At 32.9% G+C, this 21330-nt stretch overlaps 1 protein-coding gene across 15 annotated transcripts in view; it reads left to right on the forward strand.

The window, feature by feature from the left end:
- Positions 1 to 21330, forward strand: part of RBM26 (RNA binding motif protein 26) — an 85961-nt gene that overhangs the window by 51583 nt on the left and 13048 nt on the right. For all 15 annotated transcript variants that reach the window (XM_053895431.1, XM_053895489.1, XM_053895453.1 and 12 more), the window contains 6 exons: positions 5381 to 5506; positions 5940 to 6014; positions 7667 to 7834; positions 9380 to 9484; positions 12613 to 12813; positions 15123 to 15209. In XM_053895431.1, the coding sequence (XP_053751406.1) occupies positions 5381 to 5506; positions 5940 to 6014; positions 7667 to 7834; positions 9380 to 9484; positions 12613 to 12813; positions 15123 to 15209 (762 nt within the window). The remainder of the gene's footprint in view (positions 1 to 5380; positions 5507 to 5939; positions 6015 to 7666; positions 7835 to 9379; positions 9485 to 12612; positions 12814 to 15122; positions 15210 to 21330) is intronic.

Raw genomic sequence — 21330 nt, forward strand, 5'->3', positions numbered from 1 at the left:
TCATCAAATATTGTTTAAATTCTTTTTTTATTCTTCTTAATTGAAGTAAGAAGAGTACTTTGGGTAGTACTCAAAGCTAGTAATTATACAGTATTTCTGTCATTATTAAACCAAAGAAGTACACATATACACAGATTTTCCCCTTTCTATGAACAACACTGAGTAACCCTTGAGTGATTCTTTACTCTAAAATTCCATTTTTGTGAGAGGGTTGAGAGAGGAAACTTAAAACCTAATTGATAACTGTTAAATCTTAAGGTATTGCAGTAGCTGTTAAATAGGTATTATTTGGAAAGAGTGATCAGTGAAATGATGTTTGAGTACCTGTCAAGAGATAGAGCAATTTATCAAGAATAAGGTGGCACTTGTGTGTATACCATCGTGGTTAGTCTAGAAAAAAGACTTCTTAGACTGTCCAGATTATCTCCCAAAGCTCTTCTAAAGACTAAGAAGCAAGTGATTAATCACTTGAATATTTAATGTTTGTATGTCAGACCAGTTTTAGGTGTATCAGACTTTTGTGATACAGGATGTTGTTGTTCCTTAGCAGTACTTTTTTTTGTTGTTGTTGCAATCTGAAAATATATCTTGGTCTCTGTGTTATGACATGTTAACATATGTACTATGGAACCTTTGAAAGGGAAATTGTGTGGTATTCTGAAGGAACATTGCATGTCTTTTGGTGACTTCAGCTGTTTAGTTAGCAGCTGACAGTCTGTATGATCCTGCACAAGTCTTACCCTCTGTTTCATGAGCTATAAAATGCAGTCATCTAAGTGACCCTTTGATTTTTTTAATTTGCATTTGTTGTGTAATTTTGCTGTTGTAAATATAAAGGTTAAGGGAATGTATGATCATTTCCTACTTTTGATTTTTTTTTTTAATTTTTAACATTTATTCACCTTTGAGAGACAGAGAGTGAGGAGGGGAATGGCAGAGAGAGACACAGAATCAGAAGTAGGCTCCAGGCTCTGAGCTGTTAGCACAGAGCCCAACGAGGGGCTTGAACCCATGAACTGTTGGACCATGACCTGAGCTGAAGTCGGACACTTAACCGATTGAGCCACCCAGGTGCCCCTGATTTTTTTTTTTTTAATGCATTAACCTCTCTCAGGATTATTACCTAGATTATTTAGTTAGAATTATTACGATTATTTTTATTATGGAGAAAAATGATTTCTATAAAATTATTTGCTATGTTGGATTTTTTGGAAATCAAGCTGTTGCAGCAGCAATTGATTACTGACTACACATTTTTTTCTTTGACATTAAAATGTTTTTTTTTGTAAGCTCTTTAATCCCTTTGTCTCTTAAGCTGCTTATATTCTTGGGGGAAAAAACCTGTTAATCCCTGAAAATATTTTATAAATGTAACTTTATTTTTTAAATATTTTTTTGATGTTTATTTTTGAGAGAGGGAGACAGAGTGTGTTCAGGGGAGAGGCAAAGAGAGAGGGAGACACAGAATCTGAAGCAGGCCACAGGCTCCGAGCTGTCAGTACAGACCTGACCCGGGGCTTGAACCCACGAATCATGAGGTCATGACCTGAGCCAAAGTCGGACGCTCAACCAACTGAGCCATCCAGGCGCCCCTTATAAATGTAACTTTAAAGTAAAATGCTATTCTCGTTAGAATTCCCAATTAAGGTTGGTTTTTGCTATAGAAAAAAACATCAGTTTGCTGCTTTATGAGAATATCATATATTAATGTTTAGATTTGTTAAAATAATTTACTTATAATAAAAGTTGACCATACAATAATTGTATTAATAAGCTATATACACATAACTCCTCACATATTCTCTTTTTATTACATTTAAACAAGGCATTTCTGCTGTAGAAACCTGTTAGAGCTAGCTTAGTTTGATTGTCACAGTGAACCATAGTAACTGTTCCTTTTATATTTGATTCCAACTTGGACATTAGTTATTAAAAAAATAACACTCTGATGACTTAATATATAAGTCTTCTATTTTTAGTAATTTTTACAAAACACTTTTTTTTTCCTTTCCACTCTTATCCATGAGAAAAATCTGTTTTTCTCTTTCTTTACAAGTACTAATGGTAGTTATGGCTGGTAATATTTTACATTGGAAATAAGATAAAGAGGTATTAATGGATTTCAACTTCTTTCTTATTAGGGAATTGTTTTTTGTCTTGAAGTAAGAGGTATGAGTGATGTACATTTTAATAACGAAGCATATACTTTTCAGCTCACCTTTTGAATTCAACAGACCTTTGACACCAACCCTGACAAGTATATTACAAGGAAGGAAAATTACAAGCCAATAGCTCATGAATGTAGACATAAAAATCCTAAGCTAAATATTACCAAATGTTTAGTGATATGAAAAAAGATAATACATCCTGGCCAGGTAGGATTTATTCCAGAAATGCAAGTTTGAATTAACGTTTGAAAATTGGTTTAATTCACCTAAGGGGCAGAAGGGTGGGAAGAACCTCTTATGACTATTTCAGTAGAAAAAGCATATGATAACATTTATTAGTCATAATAAACAATGTGCAAAGTAGGAATAGAAGGAAACTTCCTTAATTTTATCTACTAACATACTGAATGGTGAATTATTGGATACTTTTCCTCTTGAGATCAGGAACGAGAAAGGATATCCATTCTCCACTTTATTCAGTAGGGTGGGGCCTAACCAGTTCAGTAAGGCAGGAAAATGAAATAAACAGTATAAAGGTGGCAAAAGAAGAAACAAAATTATATTTACTCACAGATGACATGATAGTATATGTGAAAAATCCAAAAGAATTTACAAGTCTTTGGAATTCACAGGTGAATGCAGTAAGGTCAATATATAAAAATATAGCACATGAAGAAACTCATTTGGAAAATAGAGACAGTGTGGTTGTTTGAAAGGCCACAGCCTATGCTTTGACTTTGTTCTTCGGAATTGCAGCATCTTCTTTTCTGTTGGATTTGTTACTTCATTCCACTGGTTTCATTTTTAACAGATTTTCTTCTCTTTTATCACAACTCTGTTCTTTTGAAAATACAGATGTCCCTTGCTATTCATACTCTTACTTTCTAAACTCTGGAATCAAATAGATTCAAATACTGAGCAGTATTTGGATTCATATAGTTCATTGTTTCTAAGACATCTTGCTTTCACTTTTTAACACCAGAATATCTTACGGTATTGGTGCTCATGGTTATAATTGGCACCCTTTTTGTCTTTAATAGCGGTTTATTATCATAATGTGTTTCATAGTGATGTCTTGAGCTCAATGAAATATGTTAGCTGATGTTCTGTTTGTACAGAAGGAGTTTCTAGATAAAACAAGGAAGTGGGATACTTTTAAAGGAATCTTGTCATATACTTTTATTTACTTTGCATCACCACTTCTTACTTAGCCTGATATTAGTTAATAAGTATACTTTGAAAAAGGAGTATACTGAAATTAAGGAATGCTGAATTAAACAGATTGCATTACATGGGTTTCTTTACTTCAGGCTCTCTCACAACTTTTATGGTAATAGACATTTTGAAACTAGAAGATAGGGTTATGATATTCGTTACTTCCAACTTATTTGAGTATAGAAATCTTTTTGGTCACAACTTTTCAACTTGTCTTGGAACCCTTGTGAAGAAAAGTTTAGGAGACACTCAAACTCTGTCTTTAGCATATAATGTTGTGTTTCTCTCTTTATGAAGTTACTGTCTAATCCTTGTACAATCCTGCAGTTTAACATTGTGTAGTATGGTAAGGTAGCATGGGAGAAATTTGCCTCTAGTATTACAGAGAACAGTGACTGAAGTCAGACTGCAAAGTAACTCTAGATTTACTCCATATTTTACTGAATGCAACAATTTCATTATTTGTTAGTGATGTCAGGGTATTACTTTTCATTATATAAGAAAATTACCAGATTTGATATATGTCAAGTATTATAAAGAACTTTTATTTTTAAACATCATCTGCATTGCATGCAACCAGTATAATAGTATTCTAAGCTTTTTTTTTTTTTTTTTAAGTTTATTTATTTTGAGGGAGGTGGGGAGAGAACAAGGTATGGGGGCAGAGAGAGAAAGAGGGAGAGAGAGAACCCCAAGCAGGCTCCACACTGCCTGCAGAGTCCGATGCAGGGCTCAAACTCATAACTGTGAGATCATGACCTGAGCCAAAATCAGGAGTTGGTCACTGAGCCACCCAGGCACCCCAACAGTATTCTAGATTTGTTTCACATGGAGGCTAAAACATTCTTGAATACTTAGAACAGCGATGAATTGCCTATTCTTTGTGATGTTCCCTAATCTAACTGTATGATAGATGATTAGAAAATAGTGTCTGCTTGTTACTTCTCTAATAGACCTGGATGTTTACATTTTACTAGCTAAAATGGTGAGCTCTTTTTCTCATTGATAATCTTGTTTGTGTAGTTCCTTTAACCTCTTTTAGGTCATGAACTCCCTTAACTCTTTGGAAACTTTTTTTCCTCTGGAAAGTTACACTGTTCACACATACGGTTCCATGTTTAGTTTTTATAACATTCATGGATTTCCCTTAAGGGATCTCTAAACTCCTAAGAACCAGTAACTAACCACTCCATTGAACCTACAACTTTTTGCTTTTGAAGGATAAAAAAGGTAGCCTGTACAGTTTATTTTCTTGAGTTGACCCTTGTGTGGAAAAGATTGTCCATCCTGATCTATCATCATTTCAGTTTAATTTGGTGCAAAAGTGTTCATTGAGTATTGACTACGTGCCCTGGCACTGTTTTAGGCACTGAAGATAGAGTGATAAACCAAGCCAAACATCCCTACCCTCATGGAATGAATTTTTGAATTTGTAAGGATGTTAGATGCCATCAACTTAAACATTCTCATTTTAGAGATGAGCAAGCTGAGGCCCCAAAAAAGTGCCTAAAGTTAACCAGGGTCTCATAATTATTGGTAATAAGGTTTAGGTACTAGAAAAAGCACAAAGAGGAGAAAAACATGGTTTTGTAGACAGGGAGAGAGACACATAAATTAATATATCATCAGATGATTTTTATTAAATATTTGAGTAACTGTAGGAATAAATTTCATGGAAGGATCTGGGTAGAAGAAATAAATGATTAGGGCTTTGTGACTATATCACGTCAGTGTTTTTTTCTTGATTTGAAGTTTTTGTATGTTCTTTTTTTTCTATAGGTATATTCTGTTAATTTTTTTATTTTATAGTTTAAGCCTCATTCATACCCTTCCTTTCAAATCGCTAAATGTGCTTTAGTTATTATATGTATATAATACATTTATTTCAATGTACTGAATTTTGACAAAAGTGTTTTAAAATTGAGTTTTATAGAAAACAAGATAGGTAATCATGAATGCTTGGTACATTTTTTAAGAAACTGAATTTGTATTGGTAGGTGTTGTCTACATCTACTGGCCTAACTAAAACAGTATATAATCCAGCTGCTTTGAAGGCTGCACAGAAAACCTTACTTGTTTCCACCTCTGCAGTTGATAATAATGAAGCACAGAAAAAAAAACAGGTAAATACAGTTAGCAGTGTATAAAATTTGCATGTAGGAAAGCTTTTCTGTGTGTGTGTGTGTGTGTGTGTGTGTGTGTGTGTATGTGTGTGTGTGTGTGTATATATATATATATATATATATATATTTTTTTTTTTTTTTTTTTTTAAGGCTTATCACAAAATAGAGCTAAAAGAAAAGTGTATGTTGGCTGCCACTGAACTTTTATTTTTCATTGTATAGCAGTAAATATTAATTTGGGGAGGGGGACAAAAGGTTCTCTTGATTGGTCTTAGAAACTTACATACATAGTTAACTTTTGCATACCAAAACTTTGCATTTAATTGTTATTGCCAAGCTTCTGCATCCACAACCATTTGTCTCCTCTGGAATATCTGTTTATCAGAACAATAAACAGTAAGTATACTAGTGATATTTTGATATCTTTCTCTAGGAGGCACTGAAACTTCAGCAGGATGTAAGGAAAAGGAAACAAGAAATTTTAGAAAAGCACATTGAAACACAGAAGGTAAAATATTTAAGCTAGATTTGGCAAAATATAGATGTTATAATTTTGAGTAAATTTAATCTCACACTATATAGTTACTTTTAAGAAACTTTAAATTGATAAGGGTAACACTGAAATGTATATAAATGATAATGTGTATGTCAGTTGATTAATGTGTATTGGGGATGAAGAGCATACATTAAATGGTGAACTGGGGATTATACTGATTTAAAGGAACTGTGGTGGCCGGTGAAGTAGAAATAAGGAATGTTTATCCAGATACGCTGCTACACAGTAGTTTGTCAACAGATAGTGAATTTGGAAACTTTTTCTCAGTGTTGAGATATGTACCTTTCTTTAATTTTCTTGGGATCCTCTACTTTTGTGTTGTCCAGTGGGGTAGCTAATAGCTACAGCCAACTTTTGAGAACTTGAAATGTTCCAAGTTCAAATTGATATGTGCTGTAAGTATATAAAATATAGTGGCGCCTGGGTGGCTCAGTCGGTTGAGTGTCTGACTTTGGCTCAGGTCATGATCTCACGGTTCGTGGGTTCGAGCCCCGCGTTGGGCTCTGTGCTGACAGCTCAGAGCCTGGAGCCTGTTTCAAATTCTGTGTCTCCCTCTCTCTCTGCCCCTCCCCTGTTCATGCTCTGTCTCTCTCTGTCTCAAAAATAAATAAACATTAAAAAAATTTTTTTAAAAAAATACATACCAGATTTCAAAGACCTAATACGAAGAAGAAAAGTAAAATGTCTCAATAGTTTTTGTTGAAGCTTATAACATTTTAGATATACTGAGTTTAATACAGTATTAATTAACTTTACTGGTTGGGTGTTTTTTGTTTTATGTTTTTTTATCTTTTTAATGTGGCTGCTAGAAAATGTAAAATTACTTATGTGGCTTACAGTATTTCTTTTGTACATTGTTGCTCTAGGTTATGACATTTAATTAGTGCCAGTTCCTGATTATGTCTCGTAATAAAGGTTATGGCATCTCAAAATATTAAAAACACAGAAACTTTTTACATATTGGCTTAAAATGTATCTTTTCTAATTTAAATTTGGATATACAGTACTTGATAAAGAAATCACAGTACTTGACACCAAAACCTGAAGCTACCTTGACTCATAAAACCTATAATATGTGCTATCTTTCACCCCATATCACCTTGTTTATCCTTTGTTTCCTGTCCACGTTGGCGATACCATTCATACGTTAGCCAGTTTCTATTCCCTGTGACAAAGAAAGTAATTAATTGTTTTAAGATCTCATTATGTGAAGGGAACCATAAAACTTCTGTGCGTCTCTCTGGGTTGTAGACTACATTTGGAGTGGGAATACTTAGAGACCATAATACCCACAAATACATTAGAAAGTAAAAGTATTACTTTCTGAAGTATTGCTTCAAATTGACAGCTTTTCAGTTGAATTTCTTAAGGTTGTATTCTTTGAACTTACATTCTGAGAGACCAGTGGCAATGTAATTCTTCACAAAATGTGCCAAGATTAAGGCTTGAGTTCAGATAGCATCACCAAATCTGTTCTGCTGTCTTAGTGGTTGTAAGCCTTGCCATAAATATGTAAACTAAAACTAGTAGTTACTTATTTTTATATTTATTTTGCTATGTTTACTTTGTGTATCTTAGTTTTTCTCTTTTTAAAAATTTGGCAGATGTTAATTTCAAAACTAGAGAAAAACAAAGCAATGAAGTCTGAAGATAAAGCAGAAATAATGAAAACTTTAGAAGTTTTGACAAAAAATATTACCAAGTTGAAAGATGAGGTCAAAGCTGCTTCTCCTGGACGTTGTCTTCCAAAGAGTATAAAAACCAAGACTCAGGTATTTTAATTTATGTTGTTATTCATATTACTACTTACTGAAAACATTACAGTGCTGCATTGCTTAACATTGTTTTCCTTTTAGGTAATAACCTTTGCTTAAAATCTGACTGTTACATGCTAACATTTTCCCCTCCTTCATTAATTAATAGTAAATATATACAAACAAAACTCTATTCATCTTTTAAACTTTTTAGATTTCAGTTGGAAAGTCCATAATTAGAATATTTATGGATAATAATAATAATAATTAAAAAGATATCTTGAGGACAAAGTGATACAGGTACTTGAATGCTTGATGAATACTTGACTGAAGAGTTTGAACTTTGTAAGTTCATAGTCTAAAAGGTTAATAAACAAAAGTAACATTTTGACAGCATTATATAGAATTGATTAAAAGGAGGGAAATTTAGATAGATCAATCCATTAGATATAAATAAGTAAGGAAGATAATTTTACCTGATAAGCAATTTTTTTAAAACTTCGGAGTTATATAGTATTTATACTTGGTGTTGTGTGTATGTACATACATGTGTAGAATCATGAGTTCATATTGATATTTCTGATTCTAATGCAACACCCCAGGGTTCTTTTCCTTCTTATTCCATATTTTACCTTTGTGTTCCCATAATGACAACTTGCTTCCCACTAACACCAATACGGTACTCATTTGCACAGTCATTTAATACATTCCAAATAGTTCCAGAATTGCTACAAGAAGTCCACTTCCAACGACTAAGTAAAAGATTCAAAATTTATTTGTATTCTTTAAAAGTTCACTGTATATTCGACTAAGGATATAGAGTCAGAACTGTGGCCTAGGATTACTTTTTTTTTTTCTTTCTGCGGTTATGTTATCAATTTGGTAAAGTTAGGTGTATTTCTATTGATAGTCTGTTTTGAACCCCTTCCCTTCATTCTTGCTGATTTAACATTATTTTGAATAAATAAAACATAAACATGATTCAAAAGTTAAACTATATAAAAAGGTATATATAGAAGACCGTTTCCCTTTGATTCCTGCCACTCTGTTCCCATTCTTCCCTCCCTCTTGGCGTGTATGTATTCTTTCCTACATAAAAGCATACTGTATAGCGCTCATTAACACTTTGGGTTTTTTTGTTTTTCTTTTCCCAGTTATTTCCTGAAAATTAGTTCATATGAGTCCATAGAAACCTCACTTTGGCTTCTGTACGGAAAATGAATTATAGGGAAATCAGCGGAAGTAGGAACAAATTAGGAAGCTATTGTAGGAGTGTAGACCAGACATGATTGATGGCTTGGACTAGGGCTGTAGGACTGGATGGAGATAGAGAAGGAATGTATGGATTAAATGGGAATTTATAAAAGTTCTTTGTAAAAAAAAAATATATATATATATATCTCTCTATATATATGTGTGTGTGTATATATATATATATATAAATACAGAAACTATTATATATATAAGTAATATATGTATTAAAAAACATTTTTTATTAAAAAACATTTTATAAATGTAGGATATGAATTATTGTCATTTAAATTATTAATTACCATTTTCTAGATGCAGAAAGAATTGCTTGATACGGAACTGGATTTATATAAGAAGATGCAAGCTGGAGAAGAAGTCACTGAACTTAGGAGAAAGTATACGGAATTACAGCTGGAAGTACGTTTCACCACAACTACCCAGTATGCTAAAGATGAGCAGATGTAGTAGGCATGGTGGTCAATTTGAAAATGTATCCCCTCATCCTAATCAATAATTGTTGGTAGTCTCTGACAAATACAGGAAAGAGAGAAGAAGTTAGCAAATGTTTCAGACCTGGTAGATAAAATCGTTCATTTAATGAGGGGTGGCAGCAGTTCTACCTCTACACCCAAGTCCCTCTACTTCTAGTAAGTTTGGTTCCTTTTCTAGCTCTCCTCCCTGAGACCAAAATCTATTAAAGCCTTTTCAGGTATTCTTTCACGAGATCTTCTGTACATATATAGGCATATTATATTAAATTGCTATACGACCCAGACTTTTACTGGAGAACTGTATTGAAAACATGCTTACTTAAGTTTTGCCTATAGATGGTGCTGTGGATGTTTATAAAGGAAAATAAACTACTTTCTTCTCTAGTTTAGCTATATGATTATTTTTTGTAAGAAAAATCTAGTGACATTATGAAATTATTACAAATTAGCATTTTGTAACATTTAGCAAAAAGATGTTTAAAATTAAATGTAAAAATGTTTACATTTTGAAGTACAGAGACATTAATGCCATCAATGTAATTGGTACTTGCCTATATTTATCATCGTTTGATGCCACAGTTAGCATTTTTTTATGGTTCAGGTTATTTTGCTTCATCTGAGAATTATGGGGTTTTTTCCCAAATTTGTTAGCACCCTGGTGATTTTTTTTTCTGACCTAGGACAGATCTGAATTTAGTACTGGCGTCCAGGTATTAACGTTAACAGACTTCACATTTAGCAGCCACTTTGCTTGTATTAAAGCTCTGTCTTGTTTGTCATAGGAAATCATAGGATGGCCTCTAACCCTGTGTACATCTTACGTTCTCTGGAAAGTTGGTAGGGCTGCCTGTACGTCTTAGACAAGATAACAGGTTTTGAAAAACATGTATTTCTTTTATGTTAATATAGAAATTGTGTTTTCTTTATTATGGAGGATACTTGCTTGTGTTGATGGGACTTAAGCTACCACATAAAAAGTTTGGGCGCATAAAATTTTAGTAAATAATAGTTCTACCAGTATTCTTTATTAGTCCATGCTTTGGTTCTCTATCATGATCTAGCTAAACACTGAATGGCATTTTCTGCTTTTCTTTTATGATCGCTAAACTTTATAGTTTGTAGTTACTATTAGCATATGCAGATATTATAATGCAGTATGTCCCGGAGTGTGTCATTTAACATGCCAGTTCCATTCTTTGTTAACAGATCTTAGTGCAAAAACTTCTAAGGCCAAATAAATTTGGAAAAGGTTAAACATTCTTTTTGCCATAGGATTTCTTAGAGGTTTTTAATTTGTGAATCCTTAAATATACATAATCAGTATTCCATATTGCTCAAATTTATTTGTCCATGGACCCCCTTTTTCAGGCAACATTTTGAGAGAGTATTCCTCAGAGCATGCTTTTGTATATGCTACTCCCATTATGAACATTAATCCTTGACCTGTGAAGTTTATTATTTGGATTTTAGGTTATTACTTTAGCTAATGTTAATTAAGATGAATTGTCTTGAGATGAAGAAACAAATATTAATACTTGAAAAGATCTGTCATTGGTGCCTGCTTGACATTTCCACTTGGATATCTCACATCCTCAGACTCCCCCTTGTTCAGAATTGAGCTTATCTTGCCCCTAAATTCCATCTACACAGTTACACAAACCAGAAATCTGGGAATCTTCATTGATTCCTCCCTTTCCTTTATTATCCATATCTAAGTAGTTACCAAGTGTTATACGTGTTACTTCCAAGTATGTCATAAATATGTTTTCTTCTCTCTTACTTGTATTGCCACCAGTGTAGACATAGCTTCCATCCTCAGTTGTTGGGGCTACGTTAGTAGCCTACCAACTGCTTTCCCAGCTTATTCTCATCTTTCTTCTACTATGTTCTTAAAACTAGCAAGAATAACATTGTAAATACTGATTTATTGTATCACTCTACTTCTCTACTTAAAATGTTTTCACTGGTTTTCATGGCTCTTAGGACAAAAATAAAAATCTTTAATTTAGTGATCCTTAAAATTTTTCATGATCTGGTTCTGCTTATCTCTGTGGCCTCATTTCTTCGTCCCATGTGGTCCAGTTACACTGGATTTCCTGTATTTTTGAGTACGGTGTTTATTTTAGCCTTGATTCCTTTGTTCATGTTGTGGCCCCTACCCCTCACCCTTACCTTGCTTGTTCTTTGTTTCTTCTTTGAGTCATTGAACACATACTAAATATCTACAGTCTGCCAGCTGCCATTGTAAGTGCTAGGGATCAGGTGGAGAATAAAACAAGGAAAAAATATCCTCATGGATATTCTAGCATATTTATTGAAGATCTTGAATGTTCTGTTCAAGTCTTTAAGTAAAGCATTTCCTTACTTTTTTAATTACTTCTCATTAATATAATTAAATAACTTGGTTGCCAAATGTCTCTTTACCCCTCTAGGATTTGAGTTTCAGGAAGGTAAGGACTCGAGCATAGGAAGTGCTCTTTAAATATTTGTGGAATGAAGGAACGGTGTGCTTTTCATGTGGAGCACTGTGGTGGAATAGAAGTTAAACATGCTACATTGGTTGTATGATGATGTTAGTGTAAGTGACCAAAGTGATAATTTGAGATAATTATACCTACTGAAGCCACCAGGCAAATAAATAGACACACTGTATTCAAAGGTCCTAAGTGGAAAAATTAATTTATTGTATATTAATTATGTATCTATGTATTAAGCTAGTGAAGTAACATTTTTATACCGTGTATTATTTGGAAATCAAGAATTGCTGGTCATCTAATGATACAATCTGAGATCTTGGAAAATAACGAACTTAGAAAAAGGCACATTTAACAATTTTAAACATGACTTAAATATTACTTTGTTTGTTTTCTAAATGCATTAGCTACCTAAGTTTACGCTCACTTTAAAAACTAAAGCCTTAAATTATGATACCCTTTTCTAAGCCAGTATTTGAATATGATATCAGATTGTATAAAAGTTTGATAGAGTATGTATAACGTGTGGCTTGTGTTAGAAATTGTGGCATTTAACTTGTGTGTCTATAATCTCTTCAAGGCTGCAAAACGAGGGATTCTTTCATCTGGTCGGGGTAGAGGAATTCACTCAAGAGGTCGAGGTGCAGCTCACGGCCGAGGCAGGGGTCGAGGTCGAGGTCGAGGTGTGCCTGGTCATGCTGTGGTGGATCATCGTCCCAGGGCATTGGAAATTTCTGCATTTACAGAGAGTGATAGAGAAGATCTTCTTCCTCATTTTGCGGTACTTTCTTACTGTCCAACAAAACAAGTACTGATAGTCATTGTTGGGGATAATGATTAAAGGAGAAATTATGAAAATGATGAGGAATTTAATCCAATTAATCTGACCAAAGGGTTTGATTAATCTATAATTATCTTTTGTTAATTATTTAAAAAGCAGACATATTTTTGTTTGTTTATTATCTGGAAGAAACATTACCATTCTTAACACCTCGTAGGCCTTCAGATACTGTGAAATGAATGATTTAAACTTTGCTATCGCAGAGGGAAAAGTTCAGTAGTTTAGTGTCATTTGATACTTTTAAGGGAAAATTTAACATATGTAAGCCATCCAGATTTTTTTAAATTACGATGGAATTTTATTTGTTAATACTGTATTCTTGATCTAGCTGACCTTAGAAATGAAGCAAGATGAAATTTTGATATATGATCTTGAAGTTGCCTTAGTCAGTGCCAGGGTATACAGTCTAATACAGACTGACTGACTTATGAGAAAGGAGAATGAGATTCTAGTCCTGGCTAAGCCATTATTTAACTTGGACTTCCTGGGATCCATTTGGCTCATGTGCAGAATGGAAATTATATTTGTTTAAAGGCAGTTTCAACTTAAACGTTGTGATTAGTGGTATCCCAAAGGTTAGTTACTAAGCGTCAGTCATGCCCTCAGGCCTATAGTAATTGCTCTGGAGATATGTAGGAAATAACCAGTTCTTTACCTTCCAAAGATTTTATATATATTATTTTAACACAGATAAGTTAAAGTAAATTATAAACATAATTTGTGGCATAATCAAGTTACATTTATTAAAAACTGTAAGTAGTAACTTAGAGAAGTATCTTTTACACAGGCATATGATCGGAAAAGGATAGTAGAAAATTTCATAAGGCAGTAAAACTGGAACTTAGATCTTGAAGGATCAATAAGCTTACAGAAATGATTAAATCTTTTTGGAAATTCAGATTTATATGTTTGACAGTCACATTCTAAGCTGTTAACAGAAGTTACAAAGGTGAAACTATACTTTGTTGGGACGTAGAGAGTTACTGAAAAAAGTGGTATATGTTTATGAAATTACTAAAATTAATATTTAAGGAAGAGGAGTCTGGAAAGTCCAAATTTAGTAGTGGTAATGCACATTTAAAAATGATCAGTCTTTAAGAATGCAGGTTTAAAGTGTAGTTCTCTGTCTCAACCTGGAATTTGAACCTGTGGCAAGTAACAGAAAAGAACCTACATTTTCATAGGACTGTTGACTGTTACAAATTGTGATTAACGAAATGCTTTCTTTAATTTACCCACTGGGCCTGGTGGTGGTGGGGTGGCAGTAGTAGTGGTAGTAGTAGTAATAAAAATCATAGAGCATTTATTTCGTGTCAGATATTATTCTGAGTGCTTTATATAATTCAATATATTATGAATTATTTCAACAACTCTCTGAGGTAGGTGCCTTTATTATGCCCACTTTAGAGATGAAGATGAAGCATGAAGAGATTACGTAACTTGTTCAAGTTCACAAAGCTAGTACCTGACAGAACAGATTCTAGAGTCCATTATCTTCATAGAAATTTTCGATATAGAGTGTGTGCGTGTGTATTTAATGAGATTATAATTATAATTTTATTTTGGGGTAAAAAAGAAGAAAGGTATTAGTGATGATATATAAAGGACTAGAAATTTATATGATAAAGGTTGTTTGTAGAAAAATCTTTGTACATATGGAAAAAATAAAATCCAGCAAACCAGAAGCAAGCATTGTTTAACATGTTTAACTCTTTATAAGAGTGTGGTGTAGAGGAGTATGTGTTAAGAGTGAAAGCAGGGTCAGTTTGAATGTTAAACTTAAAAGACCTGGACTCTTCTGGTATTTAACTGAATTACTTTGGGAAAATTATTTAAATTCTGACTCTTTTTATTTGCACCATCTTTAAATTGAGAACGGCACACACAAAAATATGAATTCTGAGGATTAAATATTCTGTTTTAGAAAGAAGGTGGCACGTTATGGGATTGGAATAATGAGTGTACAAGGAAAGGCAATAAGGAAACCCAGTGTTTGACGCTCTTTCGTTGATTTAAAGCACAGTTCAATCAAGTATAAGTTTCCCTAATTCTAAAAAGTGTAGAATTGTAAACAGGACTACTCTTTATCTTGTAACATCAAGTACTAAATGAATTATTCATCTTTTTTTCTGTTAATCACCATGAATTGTTATATATTCTGGGTTACATTTATTGGTGTTTTAAAAACCATTAGGATTTTGGATGTTTCAAATATTTATTTGGAGAAAATACTTCTTTTTAATTTAAAGCAATATGGTGAAATTGAAGATTGTCAGATTGATGACTCTTCACTTCATGCAGTAATTACATTCAAGACAAGAGCAGAAGCTGAAGCAGTAAGTATTAGAAATCTAATTTATTGAAAATTCAGATTTAAATGTTTTGTAAATATTTCTTTTAAGTTTTATATAAAGGAAAACATTTTAACTTACTAGATAACTGCACTTTGACAGTAGATAGGTCATATGAATTGGAATTCATGGCCACAAAGAATGTCCTAAAGCAGTTAGGCAATTCTGTTTATAACATGATAGAATAGTTACCAAGTTGAATGTTAAGTTGTATTGTCTTGAGACACCAGCATTTCTCCTTCCTTTCTCTTTCACCTGGGATAGGGCCATCCCACTTTCCATTACACTTTTTCTCAGCTGGCCCAGAACAAAGTCTGCTTTGGGAGAATGAGTGATGAGAGATAAGGTAGAAGCTAAGATATAATCCTGATGGCAGTCCTTCTAAGCCATCTGTCATCCGCCACTTACTAGTCCCAGTAAGCTGAACTCTAAAGAAGTGTCCCTAGCTTAGCATACCCCCAACTAGGCCTCTACAACTTTTTGCAACGTATGATATATAGCTCTAGCTTTTAGGGTCTTTATAGTAATCTTAAGCTATGTATCTTGAATTGTCTTTACAAAGAATGGTCAAGTATATGCAACCTTGTCTTTCATCTGGGTTTAAAAGATTAAAAAAAAGGAAAATGGATATGAGGTGTGGGAGATTTATAGGAAATGTTTTTAGCCTTGTGTGTTCTTTCTTCAGGATTATAGAGAGATACATGTACCATTTTGTCCTTGGAAAAATGCTGTAAGAGTTCCAAACAGTTAACCTAATGTGAATGGAAGAGTGGTATGCCTTTCAGAAGTTTTAACTTGATTGTGGTCTAAGTTAAAGTTTAAAAAAACTTTCTAAATTGATTTATCTTCTTTATAGTGAATACTCCTTGACAACACAATGATACCTTATTGGGGACCTAACCTGGTGGGAGTTGCTCTTGGGGCATTATAACCAGTAAAAGAGTGTGGGTCTGAAAAATCTTAGTTAAGCATTCAGCTGGGGCCCTGGAATAACTAGTTTTAAGATCAGTGATGTAGGAAGTGGATCATTTTATAGAATAGGAATGGATCCTAGAGTTATGTTTTTTTAAATCTCGTTTGGGTAATCTTTTCACTTAAAGATCGTTTGTGAGAGTATTATTGATGAGAGTTTAAAACTTCTTAAAACTTGTATGTATATATGTTACATTAAAAACTAAACCCTTTTTAAAATACTTTATAATTTTTTTTTTTTTTTTTTTTTTTTTTGAGAGAGAGGAAGGAGTCAGGTACTTAACCAAAGTAAATCTTTGATCAGGTTTTTTCAAAAAGTATTATTGAGTATAAGTTAAGAATAAGCTTCCTTTAATTGATGCTTTAGTGACAATTTTCAGTGTAATGTTAGGTAGCTTGAGTATGTCTCTTTATGTTCTATTTTCTAGGCAGTAGTCATAAAACAATGGTAGCTGTCATTGTTAAAATTTCTCCTTGCTTATGTGACTGAGGAATAAAAACCTCTTACCCCTGAAATAAGTATTGGAAGTTTTGCTCTTACAAGATTTATTGACATATACCTTCTTTCTTGGGTGTTGCTTTTTCCACCTCACGTGTGTGTGTGTGTGTGTGTGTGTGTGTGTGTGTGTAATACAATTCATGTTTTCCAAATGAATAGCAATCAATTCAAAAGACTAGGGATTAATGCATAAACAAGACTTTAACGCTGAATTATATGGAGTTTGAATATGTGACAAAATAAGTTAGATATAATAAAGAATTACCTTTTCAGAGTAAATACCATTTTAGTTGGAATTATTCAGTAGGCTGAAACGAAGAACTACCATTGCCATGATACACATTTGAAATTAAGTTATGGAAGTTGTTAAATCATAATCATTTGCTTAAACCAAAAAATTCTTAAAATTTTGTAACCTTCCTATTGTAGAAGAGAATAGAAAATTAAGTTGAAGCTGATCTTCTACAAGCAGGGTATATAGGCTAAGGCATTGGTTTTCAAACTTCTGGATATCCGGGATCATTAACGTTTAGGAATTTAAAAATTAGTGTGTTGACATAGAGGTATCAGTTTTTAATTTTATCAAGGAAAATGCGTTAAAAGTACAAACGAAATTTCATGCACCATCATCATCATTTTATAGAATAAATAAAATTTTAACACCAAAAATATAAGAGGATATAAACTCAAGGTAAGTGATAAGTCTTCCCAAGGGGAAAAAAAAAAATTGTCAACCTTTTTCAGTGTTTATTTCCAAATATATCATTGTTCTTACTGAACCATTGTCCTAGATGAGTGAATGAATGTCTTTGTATTTTCTATAATCCGTAGATGCACAATATTTCAAAGTGAAAGTACAAAATAAGGTACACGAGACATTCAAATATGACTGAAAAGTGAGAGATTGTCCCCAAATGGATATACCAAACATAACCGTGTTAATGGACTTTAAGTTGTTTTTATTCTTTTACAGTGTAGCGGTGAATATTCTTGGTGAATATTTCTCTATGTATGTATGTGAATATGACTATAAGATATATTCTTGATAACGTTATTACTGGATGAAAGGATATATGCATTTAAAAGTTCTGAAATTGCCCACCACCCATATAGGTTGTACCACATTTGCTTGCCCACCAAAGATGTATGCGAGTGCCTTTTCCCCATACACTTGCCATATGTGTGTACTCTGCATAGTGGTTTGCTTATGTAAAATACATGGGTACATAAGCCATCGTGAGATATCAGGCAATTTTATTTTGGTAAAAATAGCAACTCATTTCATTTTTAATACACTTATATGATTGAAGTTGAACATTTTCGTGTTTAAATACTCTTTATTTCTGTTTCTGTCAACTATTTGTGTCATTTGCCTATTATCTTGCTGAGTTGTCTATTCTACTGATTTTTTTTTTCTGAATGAATTATGGGAATTCTTTATATACTAGAAAATTAGCTCATTAGTTCTAAACATTTTTATGAAAATTCATAAGAATTTTATTTGATGTAAGGAATAAACTAGGTGTCTACTTGATTTCATTGAGTAAAGCTAGTTTTCCCATAATTTCACCTGTAGGATGTAAGGGTACTCTTACTTAGTACTGTTCTCTTCCATTGATCAGTTTTCTTTCCATGTGCTTCTTCCTCATCTTTAATTAAGCTAAACTTTATAATATATTTTAATAGCTTTTCAAGGCTGTTGTTTGAATTCCCTCTTATTATGCCCAGCTATTATTATTCATTTTCAGAATCTTCGTGGTAGATGTTTATGTGTTTATTTTTCATATAAACTTTAGAAATTACTTACCTGGTTCTAAAAAGAAGAATACTTTATAGTAGAATTAACATCTTTATGATACTAAATACTCCTCTAGCATATCATTGTATTTCAATCCTTTTTTTATCCTCTGAGAGCATTTAAAGATTTTCTTTATATAGATTAGATATATATATATTTGTATGTATTTTATTTATATATAAGATGTAGGTAATATACATGTGTTACAGATTATATAATATAAAATATATATAAACAATATGTATAATTTCTTTGTATAGGTAAATATATTAGTAGTTCTCCCCAATCATTTAACTTAAAGTTACTTTAAATGAGGTATTTTTTCCATTGTATTTTCTCTTGATTGTTTGTATGTAGAAAAACTATTTGTTTTTATTAAATATGTAACTGTTGTTTTACCAAATTATCTTTTGATAGTTTTATATTTTGTTCTTTTGGGTTTGTCAAGTATTCATTCAATCATAACACTAAGTAATGGTAGTTTTACCTTCGTCTTTCATGTTTATAACTTCTTACTTTGTGTTGTTTAATTGTTAGTACCTTCAGAAAAATGTTATTCAATAGGGCCACCTGGATGGCTCAGTTGGTTAAGTGTCTGACTTCAGTTCAGGTCATAATCTCACAGTTCGTGAGTTTGAGCCCTGCGTTGGCCTCTGTGCTGACAGCTCAGAGCCTGGAGCCTGCTTCGGATTTTGTGTCTCTCTCTCTGTCCCTCTCCTGCTCGCTTGCTCTCTCTCTCTCTCTCTCTCTCTCAAAAATAAATAAACATTAAAAAAAAAAAACCTTAAAAAAATAAAAAAAGAAAAATGTTAAATAACAGTAGTAGTAGTAGTAGTTGTGTATTTACTCATTTACTCACTCATGAAATGTCATTCGTTGTCTTGTTCATGAAATGAATGAAAATGGTAAATGAATGAAAACATTTTTAATACTTTTAGTAATATATATGATGCTGACTTTTTAGGTGAAGGTAGCATGCAAATAATTCCCATTTTTTTTTTTTAATTTTTTTAACGTTTATTCATTTTTGAGACAGAGAGAGACAGAGCATGAACGGGGGAGGGGCAGAGAGAGAGGGAGACACAGAATCAGAAGCAGGCTCCAGGCTCTGAGCCATCAGCCCAGAGCCCGACGCGGGGCTCGAACTCATGGACCGTGAGATCGTGACCTGAGCTGAAGTCGGAGGCTTAACCGATTGAGCCACCCAGGCGCCCCAAATGATTCCCATTTTTGAATGCTGTAGAGATTTTTGGGTTTTTATCAAAAACAGATTTTATATCATAACTTTTGTGTATTTGTTAGAAATTTGAGGGTTTTTGTTTTCTTTCATCTATTTATATTGTTTCCTAAAATTGAACTATTTGCTTCTGGTATAAATTCCCACAGTATTGTATTTCTTTGATAAATCCCTGAAATCTGAAGTCTGTTCTTTGGTTTTTTGTTTTTTGTTTTTGTTTTTGGTTTTGTTTCACTTTTAAAAAAAAATTATTGAGATATACTTGACATACAGTGTTATATTAGTTCCAATTAAGTTAGTTCCAATTAGTTAGTTCTTAGTTCCAAGTTAGTTCCAATTAGTTCCAATCAAGCATAGTGATTTGATAATTCTCTACATTATTCAGTACTCACCACAAGTGTAGTCACCATCTGTCACCATGTACATTATTACGGTTTTAATATTTCCTGTATTATACTGTTCATTTTTGTGACTTTTTATTTTTTAACCAGAAGTTTACCTTTTAATCCCCTATGTGTATTTCGCCATTCCCCTACCCTTTTCCCGGACTCTGGCAACCACCAGTTTGTTCTCTGAATTTAAGAGTGTTTGTTTTTGTTTTTTTAGATTCTGTATGTAAGTGAAGTCATGTGGCATTTGTCTTTTTCTGACTTGACTTAGCATAATAGTCTCCAGATTCATCCATGATTTTGCAAATGGCAAGGTTTTATTCTTGTATTTATTTTTACTTTTAATTCAGTTTTCAAAAGTAAAATTGGTTTGTAGGTTGGGGGAGTGGATATTATTTTTTATCAGTTATCCGTTTTACCTGACTTCATAGAAACTACTTGAAAAGTTTCCATTTTTTGCTTTGAGTTAATTTTAAGTAGCACTGGAGATATATTTTCTCAAAAGTTTAATAGAATTTATCTGTGAAATTATCAGGGTTTACTGATTTTAGACCATGTAATCTTTTTTTTTTTTTAACGTTTATTCATTTTTAAGAGACAGAGGAAGACTGCGTGAGTGGGGGAGGGGCAGAGAGAGGGAGACACAGAATCTGAAACAGGCTCCAAACTCTGAGCTGTTAGCACAGGGCTCCAACTCACAGACTGCGAGATCACGACCTGAGCTGAAGTCGGACGCTTAACTGACTGAGCCACCCAGCGCCCCCTAGACCATGTATCGTTTTAAAACCTTTTTCTTTAGAAAAGATTTGTTTATATATATATTTTCCTTTTCTGGCTTTACTTTGGTACTTTGGTAATTTTTCATTTGGATTATCAACTGTTTACATTGAGATGAGCAAATTTAATTTCTTCCTCTGAATCTTCCTCATATCTTTCTCTGAAGTTACTTGCTCCCACTTTCCTTTCTTATTTTGTATATTTTTATGTTAAGCCCCACTTCCACCTTTATGACCACTGCCACCTTGCTCAGATAAGCATCCCCTGGAATATATTTAAACATGTTTTTTTATTAACATTTTATAAGTAGTTATGAAGTTCATTTTTTAATGTACATTTTAATAAAATGGTGGCAGAACTCTTGAAGCAAATGCCACAGAAATGAAAAGCACTGATCTAGCTGATACTATATTATCAAGCATCAGTAACACAGT

Source organism: Panthera pardus, unplaced genomic scaffold (genome assembly GCF_024362965.1).
Source record: "Panthera pardus isolate Hobbes unplaced genomic scaffold, ASM2436296v1 HiC_scaffold_1, whole genome shotgun sequence".
NCBI classification, from domain to species: Eukaryota; Metazoa; Chordata; class Mammalia; order Carnivora; family Felidae; genus Panthera; species Panthera pardus.